Source organism: Dothidotthia symphoricarpi (genome assembly GCF_010015815.1).
Source record: "Dothidotthia symphoricarpi CBS 119687 unplaced genomic scaffold P153scaffold_16, whole genome shotgun sequence".
Lineage (NCBI taxonomy): Eukaryota > Fungi > Ascomycota > Dothideomycetes > Pleosporales > Dothidotthiaceae > Dothidotthia > Dothidotthia symphoricarpi.
In genome coordinates, this window is record NW_022985023.1 from 448,365 (window position 1) to 469,907 (window position 21,543).

Consider the following 21,543-nt stretch of genomic DNA (forward strand, 5'->3'; position numbering starts at 1 on the left):
CTTTGAATAGCAGGTGAACTCCTTGCACGTGCTAACTATGCCATGCTTGTAGCGGTAAAGGGTATAGCGCGATTGTTGCCCCTCCATCTGCGGCTTCCACTTCTAAAATCTAGGGCTGTGTGCTCAACCCTCACAACACAAACACACCACTCGTGAAGACTATTCTTCCCTTTCGCGCCCGACTCACTACAACACCCAAACACCCACATCTGCAACAGCCTCAAGTATGTCTGACGTCGCGAAGCCAGACCCCGCTGCGGATCAGGCCGCCGCTCCTGGAGCGAGACTGGTCAAGGATGAGACAGAGAAGGTCACGACAGGTATCGCTGCCAACCAGCCTAAGACTGAGGACGGCAAGCCCATGACGGAGAAGGCCACAGAAGCTGCCACATCGGCGGCGGCTACAGTAAAGGACAACGTCTTCGCTTTGTTCGGTGGCGGCCCAAAGAAGGAGAAGAGGGTGGAGGAAGACGACGTCAACGAGCCCTCGGGCGCTTCAAAGCCCAAGACCACTGAGGTATGTCTCAAGCCTCTGGTGTAGCGCGAGCCATGCTAACGCACGAGAAGGACGAGAACCCCGAGAACGAGGAGCCCGACGTGGATTTCCAGCCCGTAGTCCACCTTACCGAGAAGGTCGACACCAAGACCAACGAGGAGCTCGAGGAGCAGGTCTTCAAGATGCGCGCCAAGCTGTTCAAGTTCGACAGGGAGTCGCGGGAGTGGAAGGAGCGAGGCACTGGTGATGTCCGGTTATTGAAGCACAAGGAGAACGGCAAGACTCGCCTGGTGATGCGACGAGACAAGACACTGAAGGTCTGCGCCAACCACTACGGTATGGTACAGCGTGCTTTGATGTGAGGGGTTGGTACTGAGCGTGAACAGTTGTTCCGGACATGAAGCTTTCGCCCAACGTAGGCAGCGACCGCAGCTGGGTCTGGAACGCCGCGGCCGACGTCAGCGAGGGCGAGCCCGAGGCTCAGACTCTGGCCATCCGCTTTGCCAACAGTGAGAGTAAGTGCCAGTCTTGCGAAAGGCGCTGCAGATGGATGCTAATGTACTATCGCAGACGCCAACCTCTTCAAGGAGGCGTTCATCAAGGCCCAACAAGAGAACGAGGCGCTCTTCAACACGACATCGGAGTAGACCCGCCCTGTTTGGCGCTTGGACACGTTGCGTTGGTTGATGGAGACGGGGGACGGGTAAATATGCATGCACGATAGCGATGACATTTTTGGGAGGGTATGATATCTCGGTGGTGGAAAAGGCCTCCCATACCCTGCACATTCTAGATAGTAACTAAATCAGCCTGGCTTCACAGCCAAAGGCATTTCCCCAGCTGGCGCCTGTTAGATTCCGTGGTGGCACAAACCGTGACATTGTGAGACAGCTCATGTCGTGAGCTCTGGGCGACTGACTGATCGACTGCATTGCATAAGGTGATGCACGTGAGACGCCTGCCTTTACTTGGCTCACTGCATCATCACACTGCATTTTGCTGGACCCCTATCGTTGCAGTAGTAGCTTCAGCTTCGCGTACACACGCGTGTAGTCGTTTGTGCCAAGCTTAACTCTGCCGCCCCGCGACTGCGTAACGTTAAAGCTCGCGACCAGCCACCGCGCCGAACTTCAACCTCCGCTGCAGAAACGCGCTCACCTCTGCACCTGCCGCCTTACTGTCGCGCATTGTCGCCCAACTAATCTTCACATCGGCGCACCACTCGGAATCAGCCAAAATGCCGGACGTGGGTTCTGCTTTTGAACGCGGTCGCGCCTAGTCAAAGAAATGCTAACTGTTGATCAGGTCAAGCGCTGGGTCAAGATCATCACCCACCAGAAGGCTACGTATGTGCACTCTACACGCGATCGCATGCGCTCGAAAAGCAACGCTGTCGTGATTCCTGCCTGGGCCTTGCATCATTCCACCGTCCACGCGTTCGCAATCAGCCGCTAACATGTGTCGTGCAGCAATGCGCCCTCAGAAGTAGAAGGCTTCCCCATGAGAGCATGGAGCATAGAGATCTGGCTTGTGGGTGGTGACGACCAAGAGGTCATGCCTACGGTCTTCGAGAAGGCCACGTACAACCTCCATCCGTCGTTCCCTAAGCCCAAGCATGGTGAGTGCCAGACAAGCAGGTACAGCAGGGAAAGGTCGCTAACTGGAGGGCAGTCATCAAGAAGGCACCGTTCCGCATCGACGAGAATGGCTGGGGAGAGTTCGACATGCAGATTGTGCTCTCGACCATCGGCAAGGGCGGCGAGTTCACGCTTGGACACGACCTCAATTTCCAGGCTGAGCGCTACGAGGCCAAGCACCAAGTGGTGAGTGCATACAGAACTGGCAACAGCAGACGGTATCATACTAACGTGAATGCGAGACCTTTCGAAACCCGAGGCCAGAGCTTCTCGCGTTGCTGCAAGAGTCTGGTCCCACGGACATGAACGGCGCGCGCAACAAGGACCCCAAGCAGAAGAAGAACAGGCGGGACAAGAACGTCGACATGGAGAAGCTCGCCGATGGTCTGCAAAAGCTGAGCGAGGACGATCTTCTCCAGGTCGTCACCATGGTGCATGACAACAAGACGAGCGAGACGTACACTAAGAACGACGTCGAGAGTACGTTATTATACTATTCGCGACACCAGAATACACATACTAATATTTTACAGACGGCGAGTTCCATGTCGACCTCTACACGCTGCCCGACTCGCTGGTCAAGATGCTGTGGGACTACACTGCCTCAAAGACCGAGTTATAGACATGCTTCCATTGTCTTGCTCGCAGTCTGGCTAACAAGAGCCGTAGTCTCGAGGATTACACGGGCATTCGAATGCACACGACCATCTCGACCGCCCCGTTTCCGCCTCTGAACCGCCCATGAACGTCGGAGCGCGCCCTACAGCAACGACGGGTGAAAATGAGCTCTAACGCATATACATGCCCCCCTCCAGCTCCCTCGGTGTTTTGGTTTTTCTCGGAGCCGTGTTTTTTCTTGTCCCGGTCGCATGCAGTACCTGGATATAAATGCAGCACTTTTTTCTCTCTCGTCTCTCGATCGAGGCGCGCTTTCCCCCTTTCGCGCTGAGCAGTGGAGTTTGGGCAAAAGCTGGGTGGTTATGTACCTGATCTGGCTTTTTCATTGGGTTGGGAGGGGTAATCTTAGTTTATCGGGTCTGATGAATAGGTGGTAGATCAAAATGATTTGGTTTGCCCTGAATCTCGTATTTTCTTGTCTTGGTCCTCGACATGGTTGTGCAGTGACCGTCTTTTACATCAACGATCCCTTCGCTGAGGCATGTGAACACCGGGCCCGGATATCGGTATGCCCTTTTCTCAACTTTATGTCACTGATGCTAGAGCTCCACACTACAATATCCCTCACTCCCCGCTCTTGACATGCAAAGGCAGAACCACCATTCGAGTATAACCACCCACTCAATCAGACTCCCCAACCATCGCATTTCTTCCTGCATCATTTGAACTGTCGCATCTCGTCTTGCGTCACGCATATCCCTACCCCAACCATATATTCTACACAGTAAATGTAACGCACAACTCTAGTCGTAGTATTTTCACTTTACGGTCCCGAGAGAAGAAGGGAAGGGCCATGACATCGTCTTTCATCCGATTGTGTATAATTTGTGATGTGTATGCGTCTACAAGAGGAGAGCATAACCGTCAAAGCTCATGAATATATGCACCAATGCCCAAGCCCGTCGAGTTGTTGTTTTTAGGTCAAGATACAGCAACGCACACATATGGCGAGTATTCGGACGTCTCTGGACAGGACGGCAGAGCAAAGGACTCATCTTGATGGTTCTTGTGGTTTTTTGAGACATTCGTAGCTAGGTGGATGGAATGTCCTTCCTGAGCGGGGTTTCTGTGGAGGAGCAGAGGAGAACGACATGCGTTTCTCAATCACTTGTTTTTACAACTGCGACGGTAGGCTTTTTAGATAGAGAAGACCCTGCAAAAGCATCCTTGTAGTTTGTGGCCATATGAGATTGGTTTTTGTAAAAGAGTTGTGGGCTTTTTGGAGGTTTCAAGCGAAGATAAGCATGGGCTACTGGAGAGTATTTTCTGGTTCCATCGGAAGATATTCTTCACTTTTGATTAAGTGGATGGGCAGTGTTCGAAGGAAAGAGAGGCAACTCGAGTTATTAATATGGGGCGGCAGAAAGATCATGGAAGCTCGTCTGTCCAAATTCGGTTATTCTTCTGTGAGATTCTCGACGCATAGATAAGATCTGGTAGCTTTTTGTTGGGCAAAAGGGCAGTGTGTGAGAGTTGGAAGAGAGGCAATCGGTTGAGATGATTTAAGCTTTGGACAACGGCAAAGCCATGCGAATTCATCTTTCCGGATTTGGTCGTTGTTCTGCGGAGTTTGATTTTGAGAAGTGGAGGGAGGAACTTAGAGCCCGCGGCTATGATGTTGACCTTTTTTTCGCTCGAAAGGGTGGACATTGCGCAAATTGCGTTGGGTTTTAAAGTCGAGACTGGGAGGGAACATGTTGCTGCTGGTGTCGCTATTGTTTTCAGGGTTTGAATTTTATTTTTATGCAATATTCGAATAGACCGCGTAATTTAAGTAGAGGATGGGGGAAAGACTGGCTGTGAGGGAAGGTTTTAATAAGCCACCAACCACCTAAGCATTCGCTGCAGTAGTTTTGGCTTTAAACAACGTGGTTGTCTTCAGAACCAGACCAGGAAACGACATGGATATCCCATGTATATGTTTTAATAGGAGAGAGAATAGGGGGTTTGTGTACGTTTTTGAGACCATAAAATTCTGACACTTTTCGACACATGTCTTCCAACCCTGATGACTTGAAGAATGAATGCAGGCGGGGAGAGGTGGAACGCATGGAAAAAAATACACCAAATCTTGGTGACTTTTTAGGAACAGAAGAGCAGGGCCATAATTCTTCATGTTTTCCATTTCAGTCATAGAATAATCCCGAGCAGGGAGTCAACATATCCTTTTGATTGTAGAGGTTTACAATAAGCCAGTGAAATACAAACATATTTGCATTCTCGGGACTTGGAGAAAAACAATGATAGACGAGTACTACTTTCGAAGCTCATGGACGTCAACATGGCGTTTTTCAACTAGGGATTGCCTTTTTGTGATGTAAAGAAAGAGACAAGACAGTAAAAGTGCAAGATTTTATACACTAGATAACAGTAGAATAACTTCCATCAGACAGTAGCAAGACCAGAGGATAGTTTTAAAGGCCCTCGACATAGCTTTGTGGGTGTACATGTTTTGGTGAGATCTCAAGACAGACAACACAACAAGATAAAGTAGCGGTTTTTAGACGTGTCCCCACGGAAATCATGTCAACTTCTTCTCCGAGTTTATTCATAAACTCTCAATCTCAAACACAGACATGAGCACGTTGCGCATAGCGTTTGTACACAAACTGACACCGTCGACATAATCGGTACATTGAGGGGCTTTAGTTTGATGGAGCAAAAAAAAATATCATATACAACAAACTCAAGAGACGTTTTTAGCAGTCAACATGTCTAGACCAGAAGACTATTTTTCGCCCCTCCCAAAACGGGGCACATATTGTCCTTTTGACTTTTTTTCTGTTCCCTAGATGACCTGCGAAGACAAGAATAACCAGAACAAGGAATAGCAGGCCTCGTAAAAGGCAGTAAAGTATAGACCCGATTAGCGCAGAACGCACACATGGCAAGTTTTGCATAGTTTTTAGACTCTCGACACCAACTCAGGACATAGTATTGTTATTCGGACTTTTGGAAACATGTGACGTTCGACGTCGTCGTTTTGATGTTTTGTAGAGGAACAGACAGTCAAGAGCGTGGTAAGGAGACGACAGAGGGAGGTTTTATACACCACGGACTCGCAAGTGCAGAGCAGACATGATGAGGCCACCAGACAGTTTTGGTTTTTGGGAACTAAATGATGTGCATAGATAGAAAGAGCCGGTGAACAAGCAGAAGACTTTATAGAATGCAGAGCTTTAGGCTCAGAGCATATCGGAACGTGAACCCATGTTTGTCTCCGCCCATGTCGCTTTATCCGAGTCGTGGATTGCAGAAAGAAAACATGTAGTATCTTACAGTGTTTTTTTGACTCTTCTCGAGACACACCATACCGCAATGCGACGGCAATTTCAGAATCTTCCGACCACAGAAACGAGACATAACAGTGGCAGAGAAGAGCCTCTGAGATACATTCTGTAAACGTTGAGTCTTGTTGACACATAACCAGAAATTGTGTAAAGGAAGAGGACATGGCAGGCCCGGACGATGTTTTCAAACTCTGGCATGAAGCAGCTAGAGATGCGAACAGCAGGAGCACATTTGGTAGGCAGAACGTTTGTTTTTGAGAACCTAGTGACTAACTTTGGAAATCTCGCGAAGCCACATGGGCGAGATCAGGTTGTTTTGTTCGACCAGACATGAGTTGAAAAGGCTTATACTTTTTAACGTGGCACAAAGACTGCCCAGACTCCATGGATGATGAGGTAGTAGAGAAGTAATTAAGTGTATGGCAGGCTTCTCGCACAAGCCGCATTCAGCCATTGCATGTTGTTTTTGGGTTTTTGGGTCACCTCCACATAACGATTTCCGCTTTATTTTGATCATGTCGGCTCGGAACACAAGGACGCAGCCATGGTTTTCCCAAGGCCCATTTTTTGTTCACATACACATTGAGCACAAAGGTTTTTGTTAAACAACCGAAATGTGATGAGAGTGTAGTGTCGGACATCCAGTGAAATAAGAAGAAATAAAACTTTTATACCAACACAGAACACAGAACACGACCACGCACAGCAGCCATAAGTCTTGCTTGGACCCATTTTTCGTCCTCGCGTCCATAGTTCGAACAACGTTGTTTTGTGAAGTATTGACTCAAGATCCTGCGGATGTCGGGAAGAAATAGTAGAAGGAAGTTCTCATGGCAACCACACGTTGTTGTTTTGAATAGATAGGAGTCGGACAAGGTCGTTCGTATGGAGTTTTGAAGAAGTGGATTCTCGCAGCACACATGCAGTTGGCTTCACTGACTCTGTGATTTGTGTTTTTCGGGTCGCACACAGTCGGTCCATGGCGGGCCATGTGTTTGTTTTTTCCCCCAGTCCATGTAACAGTTCTTGGAATTTTTGAAATACGTAAAAGAGAGATAGAGCGCAAGATACAGAAAAGAAGAACCAAAGAATCAGGGAGAAAAGAGGGTATATATACACATCTACTCGTCACGTGTAGAATTACAAAAACCAAAACATCAGCCATTACCTACACATAAACACACACACACTTCCAGATATCTGCTCAAGACTTCCGCCTACCCACCACCACCACCACCACCAAGCCACCCCCCAACCCTCTCCTCCAAAACCCTCATCCGCCTCTCCCTCCTCCTCGCCCAAAACGTCCGCAGCGCACCATCCTTCCCAGGCCTCACCCTCTGGTCAACAACCTGCCGTACAACAACCTCACGCAGCGCCCTCCGCTGTTCACGGTTCCGGCGACGCGAGAACCGGTGTCTAACCACCAGATGCCGAACCTGTCGTAGCCTGGGTATCTGTCGAATTATGCGCGTTGGCATTCTGCGGTTCTGCCCTCTCGCAACAAAGCGCCTGATAACGCGGTCCTGCCGACGCGAGAGGCGGCTGCTGGTTTTTGGATCCCGGACTGCGCGTTTCGTGAGGCGAAATGGTTGGCGTTGGCGGTGCCGGATCTCGTGCATGATGGCGCGGTGTTCGTTTGTTAGGCGGGCGATGATTCTGCTGCTTTGGAGATAGCTGTCGGTTGCGATGTGGGATGGGGAGGCTGGTGTGGATGTGAGTTTACGGATTGGTAGTAGGTTTTCGGCGTCGGTTGAATGTGTGGCTTTTCTCGAGTACATTGTAGCGAATTTACGGATAGGTAGTCTTCTCCTCCTTTTTGCCTTCTTCGTCGTATCGGTGGAGCCCACAGTGTCAACACCAGCTTCTTTGTTGTACACTCGCTTTGGGAGGTTAGCAATGCCACGAGGAAGTCTGAGTAAACTCGGGTACGGGTGCACGAAAAGCCGTTCACGGGTTGAATTTCTATCAGTCATTGTAGTCAACACGGTCTTTGCATCACGTCTCGACTACTTGTGAAATTAGAATACAAGGCTAATCTTCACTAGGAAGACGTACATTGTCCAGATTCTTTTCCAGCCTCACGGCCGAGAAGCGCGAAAAGGGCACGTCAACCATCGTTGCCCCAACCACCTGCATCTCGTCTTCTTTCGATTTCTTAAAGCGACGCGTCATTGTCAACCCCTTCTCTGTCAAGGCACCGAAGCTGCCCTGGAAGGCGATGACTTTCTTTTTATCGGAAGGAGTAGCGTGCTGCCACGAGCCTCCTGGGAGCGAGTCCATGGTGCTAGGAATGCAGCCGAGTTCCCAGGCCCATAACCCAGTCTCCGACGCCTGTGCGAGTTCATCGAGGTCGTTGAGCTCGGAGGCTTCTGACTTGGCGGCTGGCGTAGGCGAGATGAAGAACTGCATCCAATCCCCATCCCGCACAACAGGGGTCAGAACTGATGCAAGGCCCCCAGAACCGTCTGCCGTACTTGTCGAATCCTCACTCGCACCATCGGTCACGGGAACAGGATCCAGTGACAACAAACCTGCCTTCTTCCCCCACCCGCCTCCGCCACTTAGCACCCGGTGGAGACGCGCACCTTCTGCAAGTGCCGCGGATACTAAAGAGTTCCACATGGGCGGATCGGTTTTCCAAAGACGATCCCAGAGATCCTCATCAATCTTGTCTGGTCCTTTCTCGCTTGAAGTCAGGTTCTTGGCGAGAAGTCTTCTTGTTTTGCGATACACTTTCGCTCGTATAGAAGCTGACATGACCAGAGCCCAAGCGCTGGTTGCCTGCGCGGGCTCGCCTCGGGACTTGAAAAATTGCGGAACGACCTGCTCAAGCTCCGAGGAAGCCGTGATGGGTATCTCATCGGGGCCAATGAGTTGACGGATGATATTACCCATGCATCCTTCGACTTGGCGAGGGAGGGTCAAGGGTATCAGGGGAATGCTGAGAGCAGTGACCACCCTGTTAATCACATTTCGTCCAGCCACTTTGACGGTATGGTATGAGACGTTCACTTTCGAGTCCAAGACGAGTTGATTGCTCTTCGCAGGTAGACTCCAGGTTGAGAGGGTCATAGTGGAGAGAGTACCAGTCTGGAAGACAGTGTTGGCCAGGGGCAATCGCAAAGTGTCGGCATAGTAGCCAGAGTTGGCCGTTCGTCCTAACCAGGTGAAGTCAATGGCGCCCGTTTCGGAGGGCGATTGTGTAGTGATTGGTACAGAAGAATCGGCGGGCAGTGTCGCATAAGCAATGCCCTCGAAGCCAGCCTCGGAGACGGGTGGCTGCCTAGTACGTCGCGATGGCTCTTCGTTGAATAAACCGGCTTCTTTCAGATGCCTCCCTGCAGGTAGCTTGTCAACGACGGCGCAGAGGACGTTCACCCTGAAGCTTGATCGTTCCACAGCACTCAGCTTTGGCGTATTAGATCTGTAGAGCTTACGGACAGCTCGCTCAAGGAAAGTTTTGTCCTCGTGAAGCCATGGCACGAAAGACGGAGTCACCAAAAATACAGCGAAGGTCTCGGTGAGCCAGCGTTGGGGGAGAACCGGATTGATGTGGTACACGACGTTGTTAGGTTGCTGTGAAGGTAAGCGAGTGTCGGGGTTGAGATGTTGGCTTCCTCACAATATCGGTGACAAAAGTAGGGATGATGATGGCACTGTTGGTGGGGGTGACGTGACATCCACTATCATCTGTAACCGATTTCTTTATAAAAACCGTTTGCTTCTTTCTAAACGACTTCTTCTCCGCATAGGATCGTAGTGTCACAGCGACTGCATGCTGGGGAAGCGGTCGTGGGCGATACAAGGTGCGGACAGCAGCCTGCGCGCCCCTCTGAAGTGGCCATTGTCGCGCGACCAGTGGAGACATTGGTCGAGGGTCAATTGAGCATGGTGGCGGTAGCGCGTGGTGTTGAAGCGATCCATGAGGTCAGGACTTTGAGCCTCACGAGCTCTAAAAGTCGAGCTGACTAAGCGTGGATGGTAGCTGTGGCAGATGGGCGATGGGAGATGGGAGACCAGAGGCAAGAGCAACCGCCCACAGACACGCAAGCCCTCCTGACACGTGCCCGTCCAAGCATCGAGGGCCATCCTCCCGCCGTACCATAGCATCTGCCCTGCTTGACTCGCCCAACGCTGTGCGGCTGGTTCCTGTGTCTGTCGACGCCGTCTCGCCCGCTTGGCCACATCTCGCTCCTCCCTGCGCCGGACCGCGACCGCGCACCCTCACCACCAGCGCTTTTTCCTTCTTCTGATGCACCCCTGGTAGACCATCTCAGTCTCGGCAGCTGCGGTTCGCCTGCTCTCCTCGTCCTCCCGCCAACATGTCACGCTCGTTCCGACGCTCGAACCCCATCACCATTGTCCTCGCCGCCATCCTCTGCATAGGCTTCTTCGTCTTCTTCTTCTCCGGCGGCGATGGTCCCTCGATCGCCAAGGCCCGCGGCGGCACAGAGACGGCCTCCAATCCGCTGTCCCCGCCCTCGATGCCCTTCCGCAAGTCCAAGGCCAACGCTCCCCCGGCCGCGCCGCCCGTCGTCCACTACTACATGAACAACCTGACGACGTCGCGGACGCCCATAGAAAACAGCGAGACGGTCCTCATCCTGACACCCCTGGCGCGTTTCTACCAGGAGTACTGGGACAACATCCTGCACCTCAGCTACCCCCACAACCTTATCTCGCTGGGCTTCATCATACCGAAGACGAAAGAAGGGAACGCCGCATACGCTGCTCTGCAGGTGCAAGTCGCAAAGATCCAAGCTGGACCCAAGTCCAAGCGCTTCGCCGCCGTGTCCATTCTGCGCCAGGACACCGAGTCTCCGCTGCAATCGCAGGACGAGAAGGAGCGCCATAAGATGGAGAACCAGAAGGCGCGTCGTGCAGCCATGGCGAAGGCGCGCAACTCGCTGCTCTTCACAACAATGGGCCCCACCACGTCCTGGGTGCTATGGATGGACGGCGACATTGTCGAGACCCCGCCCACTCTGATCCAAGATCTCGCCGCCTACGACGTACCCATCATTGCGCCCAACTGCTTCCAGCGATACTACGACGATGGCAAGAAGGCCAACAGCGTCCGCCCCTACGACTACAACAACTGGATCGACAGCCCCACGGCGCAACAGCTGGGTGACAAGATGGGCAAAGATGACATCCTGCTTGAGGGGTATGCAGAAATGCCGACATATCGCAGCTTGATGGCCATGATGTACGATGCGGGCGCAGATCCCACTGCAAAAATCAAGCTCGATGGTGTGGGTGGAGCGACATTGCTGGTCAAGGCGGAGGTGCATCGGGATGGGGCCATGTTTCCCCCCTTCTCATTCTACCACCTCATCGAGACGGAGGGCTTTGCGAGGATGGCAAAGCGCCTGAATTGGGACAGCTTTGGGTTACCAAATTACCTTGTAAGCACACACATCCTGCACACACATCCTACACACCCAAGAGCTGTTCACTGACACGTACGCAGGTATACCACTATAACGAATAGACTGTTGGCTTTGTTTGTACGGCGGTCATTGGGCGGCGTTCACATGGACGATATATCTCTTATACTACTGCAGTCATGAGCAATGGAGACGCCTTTTTTCAATTGGACTACAAAGCGTGTTTTTTCGGGTATCATCGATAGCTCTGCTGGTGAGTTTGGGAAAATCGTGTCAGAGTATTCTATTTATCTGTTTACTTACTCATTCTACCCCGCGCTATCTCAATCCTCCTCCTGTAACAGATCTTCATGCTTTTCCAGTGCGAATCAATATGCGTTGACGATGGAGAGTCAAAGATAGACCATTGCAGCCGTGAGGATACTTCGTGAGTTTCGGTTCGTGGGGTGGTGATGGTGCTGGTGGTGGGTTCCATGGTTAGTTCTGCGTCGAGTTGGGTTCGCGATGAATGAGTATTGGTACAGGATAAGTACTGGTACAGCCTGGTGTCGCCCAAAGTTTGGCTCCCAGAGAATTATTGAATTCATAACAGGCTGAGTTCGAGATTCAATATCTGCATTCGCCAGCAACTCAATCCCACAATTCCTCATCAGATGCAGGGTGTGTACATGGTTACGGTACAAGCGAGGCTAACATCGTGGGGATACCATCCACCAGTCAGACACGCACCGTCTCCCGCTCCCGCATAGATCTCGCGCCACCGCCCCACACCAGCACGCGTTTTTAGATCCAGCCCGGACGGCGCAAACCCATACGCTACGATATCCATTGGGGAACAACCATGTCTCCACAACGCTCAGGCTCCAGACCAAGCGCAAGCACGCGTAAACCACTCCTCCCCATCCTCATAACAGCGTAACGACCTAAACCGACCCTGAACCGCACAACCCGCCGACCCGACCAACCGATCGACCATCCGAGAACCACGATCAACCATCACCTCACCTACGACACAAATCCCTATTCCTAACTCCTACCACGAAAGGCAATCCCCGCGAGAATCATTCAGCCATGGACGCCGCCCCCCGCAAACGCACCTCCGCCGACCGCGACCCCACACCCTCTTCAAACACGACAGACGAAACTCGCCCCATGATCGCATCCACGCACTCCTCGGCAAAAGACTACAACGCCATATCACCCGACCAGCCGCATGCAAACGGCTCGGCAATGCAGACGGATGACACGCGACGGGAGCGCGCAGAGCGCGAGGCCGCAGCGACGGAGCGCAAGGAGGGGGGTTGGTGGCGCGCGACGTGGGAGAAGTACGGGAGTGTGGAGTTGGAGAATAAGGGGAGTGTTGCGCGGGATCATTTGGCGTTGGGTACGTCGTATCTTTGTTTTGTATCTTGTGGGATTTATCTATACACGGAAAGAAGAAGAACAAGAAGGATTTATACTAACGCGAAACCAGAGCGCACTTACCTAGCCTGGCTCCGCACCTCCCTCTCCTTCGCTAGCATCGGCATCGCAATCACACAACTCTTCCGCCTTAATACCTCGATCTCTTCTTCGCCGGATAACTCCTCCTCTTCCACGACCTCCCCAAAGGCCAAACTGCGGCAACTGGGCAAGCCGCTCGGCGCCACGTTCCTCGGCATCAGCATCCTCGTGCTAGTGATTGGGTTTCACCGCTACTTCGAAGCGCAGCACTACGTGATACGGGGAAAGTTCCCTGCGAGCAGGGGGAGTATATTGGTGGTCAGTGTTGTGAGCGGGGTGTTGATAGTGAGTAGTTTGGTGATTATATTGGCGACTGCGCCGATGGCGTTCGAGACGTGATGATGGAGGGGAGGTTTGGTTAGGGGAACATGTCACGGGTGAAAAACAAGGTGGGGACGGGTTTGATGGGTATCTCATCTCGTCTCATTGCTTCATATGCTCCGTCTATTTTGTAGAACATTGTTCCTCCTACTATATGCTCGTTTGTCGCGGGTAGAGCAGAGGCATTGCAATCATCAGCGCGCTGATCGCGCATACAGCCGTTGTAAGCACGCTGTGTTGTAATCCTCGCATGTACGGCCGCGGTCAGAATCTTTCTATGACCCCTTGGTAACCATCTCCGTCATCTCTTCCGTGCTCTTGCCAGCCCTGGAGCTCTTGATAATAGTCTGGATCATGTCCTCGACATTGTCCCAATCACTCGTATCAATCGGGTGGAGGTCCGTCTTGAAGTAACTCGCAATGTCATGGAGTTGCTGCCAACTCGCCTTGTCGTGAACGAATGTGAGGGCAACACCAACACGGCCGAATCGACCCGTGCGACCGATGCGGTGGAGGTAGGTCTCTGGGTCTGCATCTCTGCCATTGGCCATGGTTGGGACATCCTATGACTAGTCAGCACCTGAGCCCCAAAGCAAAATCACCTCAAACTTACGTAGTTGATGACCATAGTCACCGACTGCACATCGATACCACGGGCAAGAACGTTTGTTGTGATGAGCACCTTGGCTTCTCCAGATCGGAATTGATCAATGACACGATCACGCTCAGGACCCTCCAATGCACCACTAAGCTGGGCAACCTTGTGGCCCTCTGCTATCATACGGCGTTCGAGTTCTTCGGCGGTTCTTCGCGTCTGATTCTATTAGCTACGGAACCCAGAGCGCATTGAATGACTACCTACCCGCACGAAGATGATGGATGATGCCTGTGTCATGAGACCGTAGAACTTGAGTAGTGTCGCGTATTTGTCGTTGTCCTTATCAATGTCGATGTACAACTGCTTGATGCCCTCGATAGTAAGGTCCTCGTGTGCCAGAGTCAGCACGTTTGCGTTTGGTGCGAACCGGTTGGCGTAGCTGATGACGTTTGGAGGGAATGTAGCAGAGAAGAGGACAGTCTGAGTCTCCTTTGGCAGCATACTACAATAGTCAGCATCAGCCGTAGCATGGTCGTCAAGCGATAGTACCTCTTGACACGAGTGCACTGCTCGCCAAGACCTTGCTGGTCCAACATGTTGTCCGCTTCGTCCAGCACCAAGATTTTGATATTGGCTTGGTTTATCAGACGCCTTCTGAGCATGTCTGTTGCCGTTCCTGGTGTGCCGACGAGAACATGCGCGTCAAACTTTTGTCCCCTCCTGGTCGGGTCGGGAATGGCAGCAAGAGTTTTCAAGCCTTCCATGTGCTGACCCATGTGCTGAATCACTCCCAAAATTTGTCTTGCCAGCTCTCGGCTGGGCGCGAGGACCAATGCTTGAGGTTGCACCAGACTAAGGTCGATGCGCGACAAAATGTTCAGGGAGAAGGCCGCGGTCTTGCCAGTACCCGATTGCGACTGGGCGATCATGTTCGTAGGCGGGTCGAGCAGGAGAAGAGGCAGAGCTTTCTCCTGGATCTTGGACGGTTTGCGGAAGTTCATGTGGCGGAGGCCCTGGAGAAGCTCCTGAGATCTGTAAGGGTCAGCTTTCGCTTGCTCATGGCTATCCTCCCTGGCTTCCTCTGCCAGACTGGAGGTGGACAACTCACAGCTTGAGCTCCTCAAAGGACTTGGCCGAGAACAGAGGGTTGTTGGGGTCCGCCTGCAGATCCGCAAGCTTCACCTCGACCTTGTACTCAGTCTCAGCCAAAGCAGAGCCATTCGCTGGCTCGCCGCTGCCATCGACCTGGGCCTGTGCGAGTGAATCTTCGGGGACCTGTGCGACTGAGCCTACTGGGGCCTGCGCAGCTGCATCTTCGGGGGCCTGCGCGACCGCATCCTTGGGAGCTTCAGACATGACGAGTCTTTAGATATGCGACTGAGATTTGGGCGTGTCAAGGGCGGCAGTCGACGTCCGTGGTGGGATGCCTGTTGTGGTGGACGCAAATAAAGCGACGTCCGGTGGGGCCCTCCAAGCTTTTAGGGAGCGTGGGCTGGAGCAATCGCGCGTGAATGCTATTCTCAGCGCAAACTTGAGACTGGCCCAAAGGAAGCGCGCGTGAGTGAAAGAAAAGTGTCAGGGTGTTGATTTGAACGTCAAAGCAACGCGAAACAGAGCTCCAGGGCGGGGAACTCGAGGCGGCAGGCGTGGCCGAGGCGCTAGCCTCTTCTGGTGACGTGCGTGAACAGCAGTCGCGTCCGAGATGCGGATGCGCTGCTCCATCCAACACCGCATATTGTTGATGTCATGGGCGGACACTGTCAACAGACGGTACCAAGCGCGCGTGTAGACTCTAAATATCCATACCCGTACCCAGCATAGCAGGAGACTGCGGCAGAGATCCCGACTTCCCTTCTCGGCGCACTGCCCGTCTGTCAGCCCTCAGAGCCCCACTATTGGGCAACCTTGGAACGAACACGACGCCAACAAGAGTCCGCGCACTCCTTCACAGCCGCTCTTCCAGAGTCCTGCTCTCTCCATGCCAGGGCGCCAATCGTCTCTCTACTAGCTCTTTACCCACGTCCTTGCCTAACTATGGAGCTCGACATCGCGCCCCAGTTCGGCGCGGAGTTGAAGGTACCTGGACCCTAGATTCCACCAACCTCAGGCTGTCGACTGACACGGACAATTCGCAGGACGGCTACAAGAACGTCAACGCCTGGGTACGTCCCCAATTCGCCCTCCATGCCCTGAAAACACATACGCGACCGCGCCCCTGGCATCACCTGCCGCGCCTTCCGTTCGAGTGCTAATCCACGAGACTGCAGGTCTCCGGCGGCATATCCTGGCTGGACGACATCCAGCAATTCTACCGAGAAAGAAGTGCCATAGAGAAGGAGTACTCGGGCAAGCTCAGTGCCCTGGCCAAGAAATACTATGAAAAGAAATCGCGGAAAGTGAGCAGTCTGAGCGTCGGTGACACGCCTACTGTCACCCCAGGCTCGCTCGAGAGGTACGATGACGACTTATTTGGTAGCGACTTCAGCTTACGACTGGCTTCATAGCGCGTCCATGACAACATGGGGTGTGCAGTTGAGCACCCTGGAGTCTCGCGCTTCAGAACACGAACAATTCGCGGGAGCCCTGGTCACCCAACTCGCCGATCCACTCAAGACCTTGGCTGGACGATACGAGGAAATACGCAAGCTTCACAGCGACTACGCTTCAAAGCTTGAGAAGGAGCGTGACAGCCAGTATGCAGACCTGCGCAAGATGAAGGGCAAATACGACAGCGTTTGCCAGGACGTGGAGAAAGGCCGAAAGAAGGTCGACAGCGCATTCGACCATGGCAAGGGAAAGGCGCGGAACGCCTTTGAGCAGCAGCAGGTTGAAATGCGAAACATCAAGGTATGCCTGGTAGCGATTGCGACTCGATGCAATATTGACCTCGACAGAACACCTATATCATCAATATCAACGTTACAAACAAGCAAAAGGAACTGTACTACCACTCGTATGTTCCTGAGCTTCTAGACGTAAGAACACTTTCCAGCATGGAAGACAGGTACTGATATGATTGTAGAGCTTACAAGACCTTTCCGAGACACGAGTTAACAAGTTGAACTCGATATGGTCTCTTGCTGCAAATATCGAGACGCAGACTCTCACGCGAAGTACAGAATTCATGAAGCACCTCTCGTCTGAGATCCCGCGCAACAATCCCTTGCTCGACTCCATGATGTTTGTACGTCACAACGCTGGTCCATGGCAGGAACCCGGAGACTTCCAATTCGAGCCTAGTCCGGTATGGTTGGACGATGGAAATCTTGCAACAGACGATGCTGCAGCAGTGTTCCTTCGCAATGTTCTGACCAAGACAAAAGCTTCGCTTGGAGATTACCGACAGCAACTAGAAAAGAAGCGCAAAGAAGTAGAAAACGCAAAGACTGTACGGCGCAATATACGAGAAGGAAAAGACAAAAGAGATGAAGTGGACGTGGTTCGAGCTGTGTTTGCTATCCAAGAGGTCATGCATGAAGTCGAGCGGCAAAAGGTCAGCGCAGAAGTTGAGGTGTCTACCATCACCTCAGTTGTAGGCGATCTCAGCATCGGCGCGAGAAACCACAACTTCAAGTCCCAGACGTTCAAAATACCTACCAACTGCAACTTGTGCGGTGATCGGATATGGGGGTTGTCTGCGAAAGGATTCGACTGCAAAGACTGCGGTTACACCTGCCACAGCAAGTGCGAACTGAAAGTGCCAGCAGACTGTCCAGGCGAACAGACCAAAGAGGGAAAGAAGAAGCTGAAGGAAGAGCGGCAAAAGGCTGCTCAAACCGTGACACCAACGAATGGCGCCGCGACAGCCTCTAATTCTGATATGCCGCGCTTAGCCAGAAGCGACACGGTCAACTCGATGAACACTCTCAGCTCGGGCTACTCTGCAACAGCACATAGGTCCATTTCTGGAGGAATCTCCCCAACTGTGGAAGAGCCAGTAGCGGAAAAGAAGGTAATAGCGCCGGCGCCTAAGAGGAACCGTATTGTTGCGCCACCGCCTGCACAATACGTCAAAACCGATGATGAACTAGGCTCTTCGACGCCAGCATCACCAGAACTCAAGGGCAGGATGTTGTATTCTTACCAGGAGAATGGAGAGGGCGAATTGTCTATCCCCGAGGGAAGGGAAATCACTATTCTGGAACCCGACGGTAGGTCTTCCGCCAATATGTCCCCCATGTTCCGATATCTTATCGACCGGTCACTCACATACGACTACACAGACGGTACCGGCTGGATGCGAGTCCGTGTCGGCTCCAACGAAGGCCTTGTACCTGCTGCGTATGTTGAGGTTCTGGCCGCGACACCGCCTACAACCGCATCGACACTCTCTTCAAACCGCCCTGACTCGACATACTCTGCCTCGTCAGCATCAACGACCAACCTCCACGCTGCCGCTTCTTCTTCCGCGCTTGGCAAGAAGAAGGGTCCGGCTGTGGCACCCAAGCGTGGCGCAAAGAAACTGAAATACGTCGAGGCTCTGTACCAATACAACGCGCAAAGCGATGCGGAACATTCAATGACAGAAGGTGAACGATTTGTACTCATCAATTTGGATTCGGGCGACGGGTGGGCCGACGTCGAAAAGAATGGAGTGGTGCGAAGTGTCCCCGCGAACTATCTTCATCAGGTGTAGACTTCCTGCTTGACGGTCGTGAAGGATATGAGCCTTTTTTGATTCCTTGTTTGCATGCATTTGAAGCGTTTAGGGCAAAATATCATCATTGCGGTTGAATGGAATTTACATACGGAAACTATGGTTCGTGTGTGCTCAGGTACGTCTTGATTGAATCTTGCAACATTGAACTGTATGTCGACAAAGTCCTAGATAGCTGCTAGCGAGGGGTTGTTTTCTCGTTCATCTTCATCTTCACGCAGCACCATCGTATCTCACCTCATTTCATCACATCACATCATAATCCTACCATGAACACAATAACCCACTCAATGGAACATAGCTGGTGGTCGAAACTGTAGTAAGAGCAGGGTTAGGCAAAGCACGAGCGGTTAACGAACCGTCGCTTGGGGTGAGTTGTATACGTGGGTGTAGCGGGAGATTATGCGTGAGGGGCTATGCGATCTGTGTCCGCGTACACAGGTAGCACAGTCTATTGCTCTAGAACCTGCTGGTGAACTGTATGCTAATACTTCAGTAATACAAGCCAATATTGGATATAGTATTCTTTTCTGCTAGCATAGGCTGGAGTGTCTTTCCTTCTCGCTTCTAGCGTTTCTCTAATCTAGCTGCTCTCCTCACTCGTTCATTGTTTTGTTACTACTGTCTACTGTACGCGTGTCTAAACGTGGCTCGCGTTGCTCACTCTATTTGCGCTGTGTACTCGCTTCTTACGTCATTTCAATCTCATTTCCTCCTTCACTTCAATTTCCTCTGCAAACAGAGCAGACCACTAATCAGACCCTGGGCTTGGCATCAGTACACGCACAACAAACACCCACTTGGGACTCTCCATCTCTTCACCTTCTCACTGCAACTCACACTGCGACAGAACAAGACAATCTTCCGTTCAGTCGTGGCTCACGGCTGCGTTCATTCTTCCGCTCCTCCATCTTGAGACCTATCTCCAATCCACTCCTTAGTATCGCCAGTATACTTTCTTTGCTCCTTCCATTCCAGGCACGCCCCACAGAACAACAAACTACGTCAACACAGGTCAAGCGCACCGCGTCATCCAACGTATTTGTAGCGCCCGAAGCCTTCGTGTTAGTGCCTGCCTGTACGTACCAGCGAGGCAAGTGATTGATTGTCTCATGCTCGCTTGAGTCACTGACTGACCGTGAGTACAGTTACTAGCAACCTCTTACCAACACTCGTGTAGAAGCAACAATCGACCATGAAGCTGCATATTGCTGTCTTGGTGGCGACTGCTGCAGCGTCTGTTGCAAAGCCTCATGCGCAAGTGCACCATCATGCTCACAGGGTTGATCGACGCATCGCTCACCCCGATGTGATTGTTTACGCCCCTACTTCTGTCGAGACTGTGGTCGTGTACGAGCTCAATGGTCATCCCATCTCAGAGGAAGAGGTGCGTCAAGGTATCGCTAACGGCACTCTCGTTTGGGGAGGCGATGGCATTCTATCAACTTCGACGAATGGCCCCGTAACGTTTCCGACGGCTGTACCAGTCCCAGACGAGCCCAAGTCTCAGTCGTCCGTGCAGGAGTTCAAGTCCCAGACGCAGGAACCCGTCTCTTCGGCTGCCCAATCGTCGCTTCAAGCCGCCCCGAGTGCGACACCCGAGTCTGTTTCTGCACCGCAGCCAGCCTATTTCCCGAAGACGGCCGCGGAACTGGTTGATCATGATGGAAATTGCTCCGAGTGTGACGTCAAGTTCCCCAACAACAAGCTTCCCTGCAATGAATTTCCCTACGGATATGGCGCAATGCCTCTCTGGCATGAGGGCTTGGGAGGCTGGTCGGGTATTCAAGACCCAGTCTACCGTGGTAACGATGGCTTCGATGACATTAGGACCGTCGTGCACGGCTCATGTAACGACGGCTCTTGCTGCGAACCTGGCACGTTCTGTTCGTATGGCTGCCCCAATCCTTACCTCAAGCTCTCCTTCCCCACCAAGCAGGGCAGAACTGGTCAGACTGTCGGCGGATTATACTGTAATGACAACGGTCTTCTGGAGATGGCAGATGGTGCACTCGGCAAGACGCTCTGCGGTAAAGGCTCTCAGAACATGACTGTCAAGGTAGAGAACAAACTCTCTCAGTCGGTATCAATCTGCCGCACTGACTATCCAGGTGAACTGATCCACTCGAACCTGTCCACAGACTACTAACTTTCCAAAGGGACCGAGTCTATGGTCTTCCCGCTCACTGTCGGCCCTGGCGAGACCGGTTTCCTGGCCAACCCCGACCAAGCCAAGTACTTCTTCTGGGAAGGTAAAGCTACATCAGCCCACTACTATATCAACAAGCAGGGTGTTCCCGAGAGCCAGGCTTGTACCTGGGGCGTAGATGGTAAGAACAAAGGCAACTGGGGGCCTGCTATCTTCGGAACATCCTGGGATGACATCAACATGAACATGGGCTTTTCTAGCTTGAAGCAAAACGAGCTAAACAAGGGAGAGCCTCTCGATTACTCCATCACCTTCGCGGGCGACAACGTCGTTAGCCCTTGTAGGTACATGAAGTCTACCGATCAGTACTGCCAAGCCGATGAATGCTGGTATGACAGAGGTCGGGGTTGCACGGTAAGTCAGATAGGAGTTTTAGATCAGACTATGCTGACCTTCTACCTTCCCAGGCTGCCATCAAAGCTGAAGGCACCCTCACCCTGGTTCTCACCGACGACTAGACACCGCCACGATCCAGGCCCTCCGATCTATTTCCTTTTTCGATTTTGTGTAGATTTTGGGTCTCACGACACCTTCAGCTACATTTTCAAATCAAGTGTCTCAAGTAGACGCGATACGGTCAATACTTTCTCATATTGAAAAGCTCACCAGCAAGAAGACAGGCCTTTCTATCGTACAGATCTCGACGACTTTTTTGGAGGAGTTTTCGATTCTCGAAACGACTACAACTCTTTTCGATTCATCGGCATCTCTTATGCGGACATCTCTTAGATGCTCTCAACGATTATGGTTACTCTTTCTTC

The 21,543-nt window shown here is 52.2% G+C and overlaps 8 protein-coding genes across 8 annotated transcripts; 6 read left to right on the plus strand and 2 right to left on the minus strand.

Moving 5' to 3' along the window:
• Nucleotides 1-101: 101 nt before the first annotated feature.
• P153DRAFT_368877 (uncharacterized protein) lies at nt 102-1,342 on the plus strand. Its single transcript, XM_033668633.1, has 4 exons — nt 102-517; nt 568-832; nt 883-1,011; nt 1,067-1,342. The coding sequence occupies exons 1-4, from the start codon at nt 227-229 to the stop codon at nt 1,141-1,143; spliced, it is 762 nt and encodes a 253-aa protein (XP_033521232.1). The 5' UTR covers nt 102-226; the 3' UTR covers nt 1,144-1,342.
• A 160-nt stretch (nt 1,343-1,502) lies between these two features.
• On the plus strand, nt 1,503-3,097 carry P153DRAFT_368878 (SAS complex, SAS5 subunit/transcription initiation factor IID, subunit 14). The gene is made up of 6 exons (XM_033668634.1): nt 1,503-1,742; nt 1,802-1,842; nt 1,966-2,114; nt 2,168-2,319; nt 2,376-2,613; nt 2,667-3,097. The coding sequence occupies exons 1-6, from the start codon at nt 1,734-1,736 to the stop codon at nt 2,753-2,755; spliced, it is 678 nt and encodes a 225-aa protein (XP_033521233.1). The 5' UTR covers nt 1,503-1,733; the 3' UTR covers nt 2,756-3,097.
• A 4,847-nt stretch (nt 3,098-7,944) lies between these two features.
• P153DRAFT_71275 (uncharacterized protein) lies at nt 7,945-10,103 on the minus strand. The gene is made up of 3 exons (XM_033673360.1): nt 9,727-10,103; nt 8,160-9,680; nt 7,945-8,113 (listed from the first exon to the last, which is right to left on the minus strand). Exons 1-3 carry the CDS (start codon nt 9,970-9,972, stop codon nt 8,111-8,113), a joined length of 1,770 nt encoding a protein of 589 aa, XP_033521234.1. The 5' UTR covers nt 9,973-10,103; the 3' UTR covers nt 7,945-8,110.
• Nucleotides 10,104-10,191: 88 nt separating this feature from the next.
• Nucleotides 10,192-11,707, plus strand: P153DRAFT_368880 (glycosyltransferase family 62 protein). The gene is made up of 2 exons (XM_033668635.1): nt 10,192-11,512; nt 11,578-11,707. The coding sequence occupies exons 1-2, from the start codon at nt 10,427-10,429 to the stop codon at nt 11,596-11,598; spliced, it is 1,107 nt and encodes a 368-aa protein (XP_033521235.1). The 5' UTR covers nt 10,192-10,426; the 3' UTR covers nt 11,599-11,707.
• A 588-nt stretch (nt 11,708-12,295) lies between these two features.
• On the plus strand, nt 12,296-13,608 carry P153DRAFT_321618 (uncharacterized protein). The gene is made up of 2 exons (XM_033665149.1): nt 12,296-12,878; nt 12,969-13,608. Exons 1-2 carry the CDS (start codon nt 12,566-12,568, stop codon nt 13,334-13,336), a joined length of 681 nt encoding a protein of 226 aa, XP_033521236.1. The 5' UTR covers nt 12,296-12,565; the 3' UTR covers nt 13,337-13,608.
• Nucleotides 13,391-15,640, minus strand: P153DRAFT_368883 (P-loop containing nucleoside triphosphate hydrolase protein). The gene is made up of 5 exons (XM_033668636.1): nt 15,025-15,640; nt 14,466-14,948; nt 14,181-14,418; nt 13,932-14,132; nt 13,391-13,881 (listed from the first exon to the last, which is right to left on the minus strand). Exons 1-5 carry the CDS (start codon nt 15,270-15,272, stop codon nt 13,594-13,596), a joined length of 1,458 nt encoding a protein of 485 aa, XP_033521237.1. The 5' UTR covers nt 15,273-15,640; the 3' UTR covers nt 13,391-13,593.
• On the plus strand, nt 15,641-18,970 carry P153DRAFT_398936 (FCH-domain-containing protein). The gene is made up of 6 exons (XM_033671686.1): nt 15,641-15,992; nt 16,052-16,078; nt 16,184-16,368; nt 16,421-16,763; nt 16,811-16,891; nt 16,939-18,970. Exons 1-6 carry the CDS (start codon nt 15,951-15,953, stop codon nt 18,550-18,552), a joined length of 2,292 nt encoding a protein of 763 aa, XP_033521238.1. The 5' UTR covers nt 15,641-15,950; the 3' UTR covers nt 18,553-18,970.
• Nucleotides 18,971-19,609: 639 nt separating this feature from the next.
• On the plus strand, nt 19,610-21,376 carry P153DRAFT_71341 (glycoside hydrolase family 132 protein). Its single transcript, XM_033673361.1, has 4 exons — nt 19,610-19,666; nt 19,722-20,684; nt 20,733-21,136; nt 21,190-21,376. Exons 2-4 carry the CDS (start codon nt 19,769-19,771, stop codon nt 21,238-21,240), a joined length of 1,371 nt encoding a protein of 456 aa, XP_033521239.1. The 5' UTR covers nt 19,610-19,666; nt 19,722-19,768; the 3' UTR covers nt 21,241-21,376.
• The last annotated feature ends 167 nt before the right edge of the window (nt 21,377-21,543 follow it).

Bases quoted from the DNA above. Each gene is read 5' to 3' on its own strand.
- P153DRAFT_368877 (XM_033668633.1), top strand. From the start codon at position 227: ATGTCTGACGTCGCGAAGCCAGACCCCGCTGCGGATCAGGCCGCCGCT. The intron at 518-567 runs GTATGTCTCAAG...ACGCACGAGAAG, and splicing joins CAAAGCCCAAGACCACTGAG to GACGAGAACCCCGAGAACGA. The intron at 833-882 runs GTATGGTACAGC...GAGCGTGAACAG, and splicing joins GGTCTGCGCCAACCACTACG to TTGTTCCGGACATGAAGCTT.
- P153DRAFT_368878 (XM_033668634.1), top strand. The intron at 2,115-2,167 runs GTGAGTGCCAGA...ACTGGAGGGCAG, and splicing joins GTTCCCTAAGCCCAAGCATG to TCATCAAGAAGGCACCGTTC. The intron at 2,320-2,375 runs GTGAGTGCATAC...CGTGAATGCGAG, and splicing joins ACGAGGCCAAGCACCAAGTG to ACCTTTCGAAACCCGAGGCC.
- P153DRAFT_71275 (XM_033673360.1), bottom strand. From the start codon at position 9,972: ATGTCTCCACTGGTCGCGCGACAATGGCCACTTCAGAGGGGCGCGCAG. The intron at 9,681-9,726 runs GTGAGGAAGCCA...TTACCTTCACAG, and splicing joins CTACTTTTGTCACCGATATT to CAACCTAACAACGTCGTGTA.
- P153DRAFT_368880 (XM_033668635.1), top strand. From the start codon at position 10,427: ATGTCACGCTCGTTCCGACGCTCGAACCCCATCACCATTGTCCTCGCC. The intron at 11,513-11,577 runs GTAAGCACACAC...ACACGTACGCAG, and splicing joins TTGGGTTACCAAATTACCTT to GTATACCACTATAACGAATA.
- P153DRAFT_321618 (XM_033665149.1), top strand. From the start codon at position 12,566: ATGGACGCCGCCCCCCGCAAACGCACCTCCGCCGACCGCGACCCCACA. The intron at 12,879-12,968 runs GTACGTCGTATC...ACGCGAAACCAG, and splicing joins GCGGGATCATTTGGCGTTGG to AGCGCACTTACCTAGCCTGG.
- P153DRAFT_368883 (XM_033668636.1), bottom strand. From the start codon at position 15,272: ATGTCTGAAGCTCCCAAGGATGCGGTCGCGCAGGCCCCCGAAGATGCA. The intron at 14,419-14,465 runs GTACTATCGCTT...TGACTATTGTAG, and splicing joins CAGTGCACTCGTGTCAAGAG to TATGCTGCCAAAGGAGACTC. The intron at 14,133-14,180 runs GTAGGTAGTCAT...TAATAGAATCAG, and splicing joins CATCCATCATCTTCGTGCGG to ACGCGAAGAACCGCCGAAGA.
- P153DRAFT_398936 (XM_033671686.1), top strand. From the start codon at position 15,951: ATGGAGCTCGACATCGCGCCCCAGTTCGGCGCGGAGTTGAAG. The intron at 16,764-16,810 runs GTATGCCTGGTA...TGACCTCGACAG, and splicing joins TTGAAATGCGAAACATCAAG to AACACCTATATCATCAATAT. The intron at 16,892-16,938 runs GTAAGAACACTT...ATATGATTGTAG, and splicing joins ATGTTCCTGAGCTTCTAGAC to AGCTTACAAGACCTTTCCGA.
- P153DRAFT_71341 (XM_033673361.1), top strand. From the start codon at position 19,769: ATGAAGCTGCATATTGCTGTCTTGGTGGCGACTGCTGCAGCGTCTGTT. The intron at 20,685-20,732 runs GTGAACTGATCC...AACTTTCCAAAG, and splicing joins CTGCCGCACTGACTATCCAG to GGACCGAGTCTATGGTCTTC. The intron at 21,137-21,189 runs GTAAGTCAGATA...CTACCTTCCCAG, and splicing joins ACAGAGGTCGGGGTTGCACG to GCTGCCATCAAAGCTGAAGG.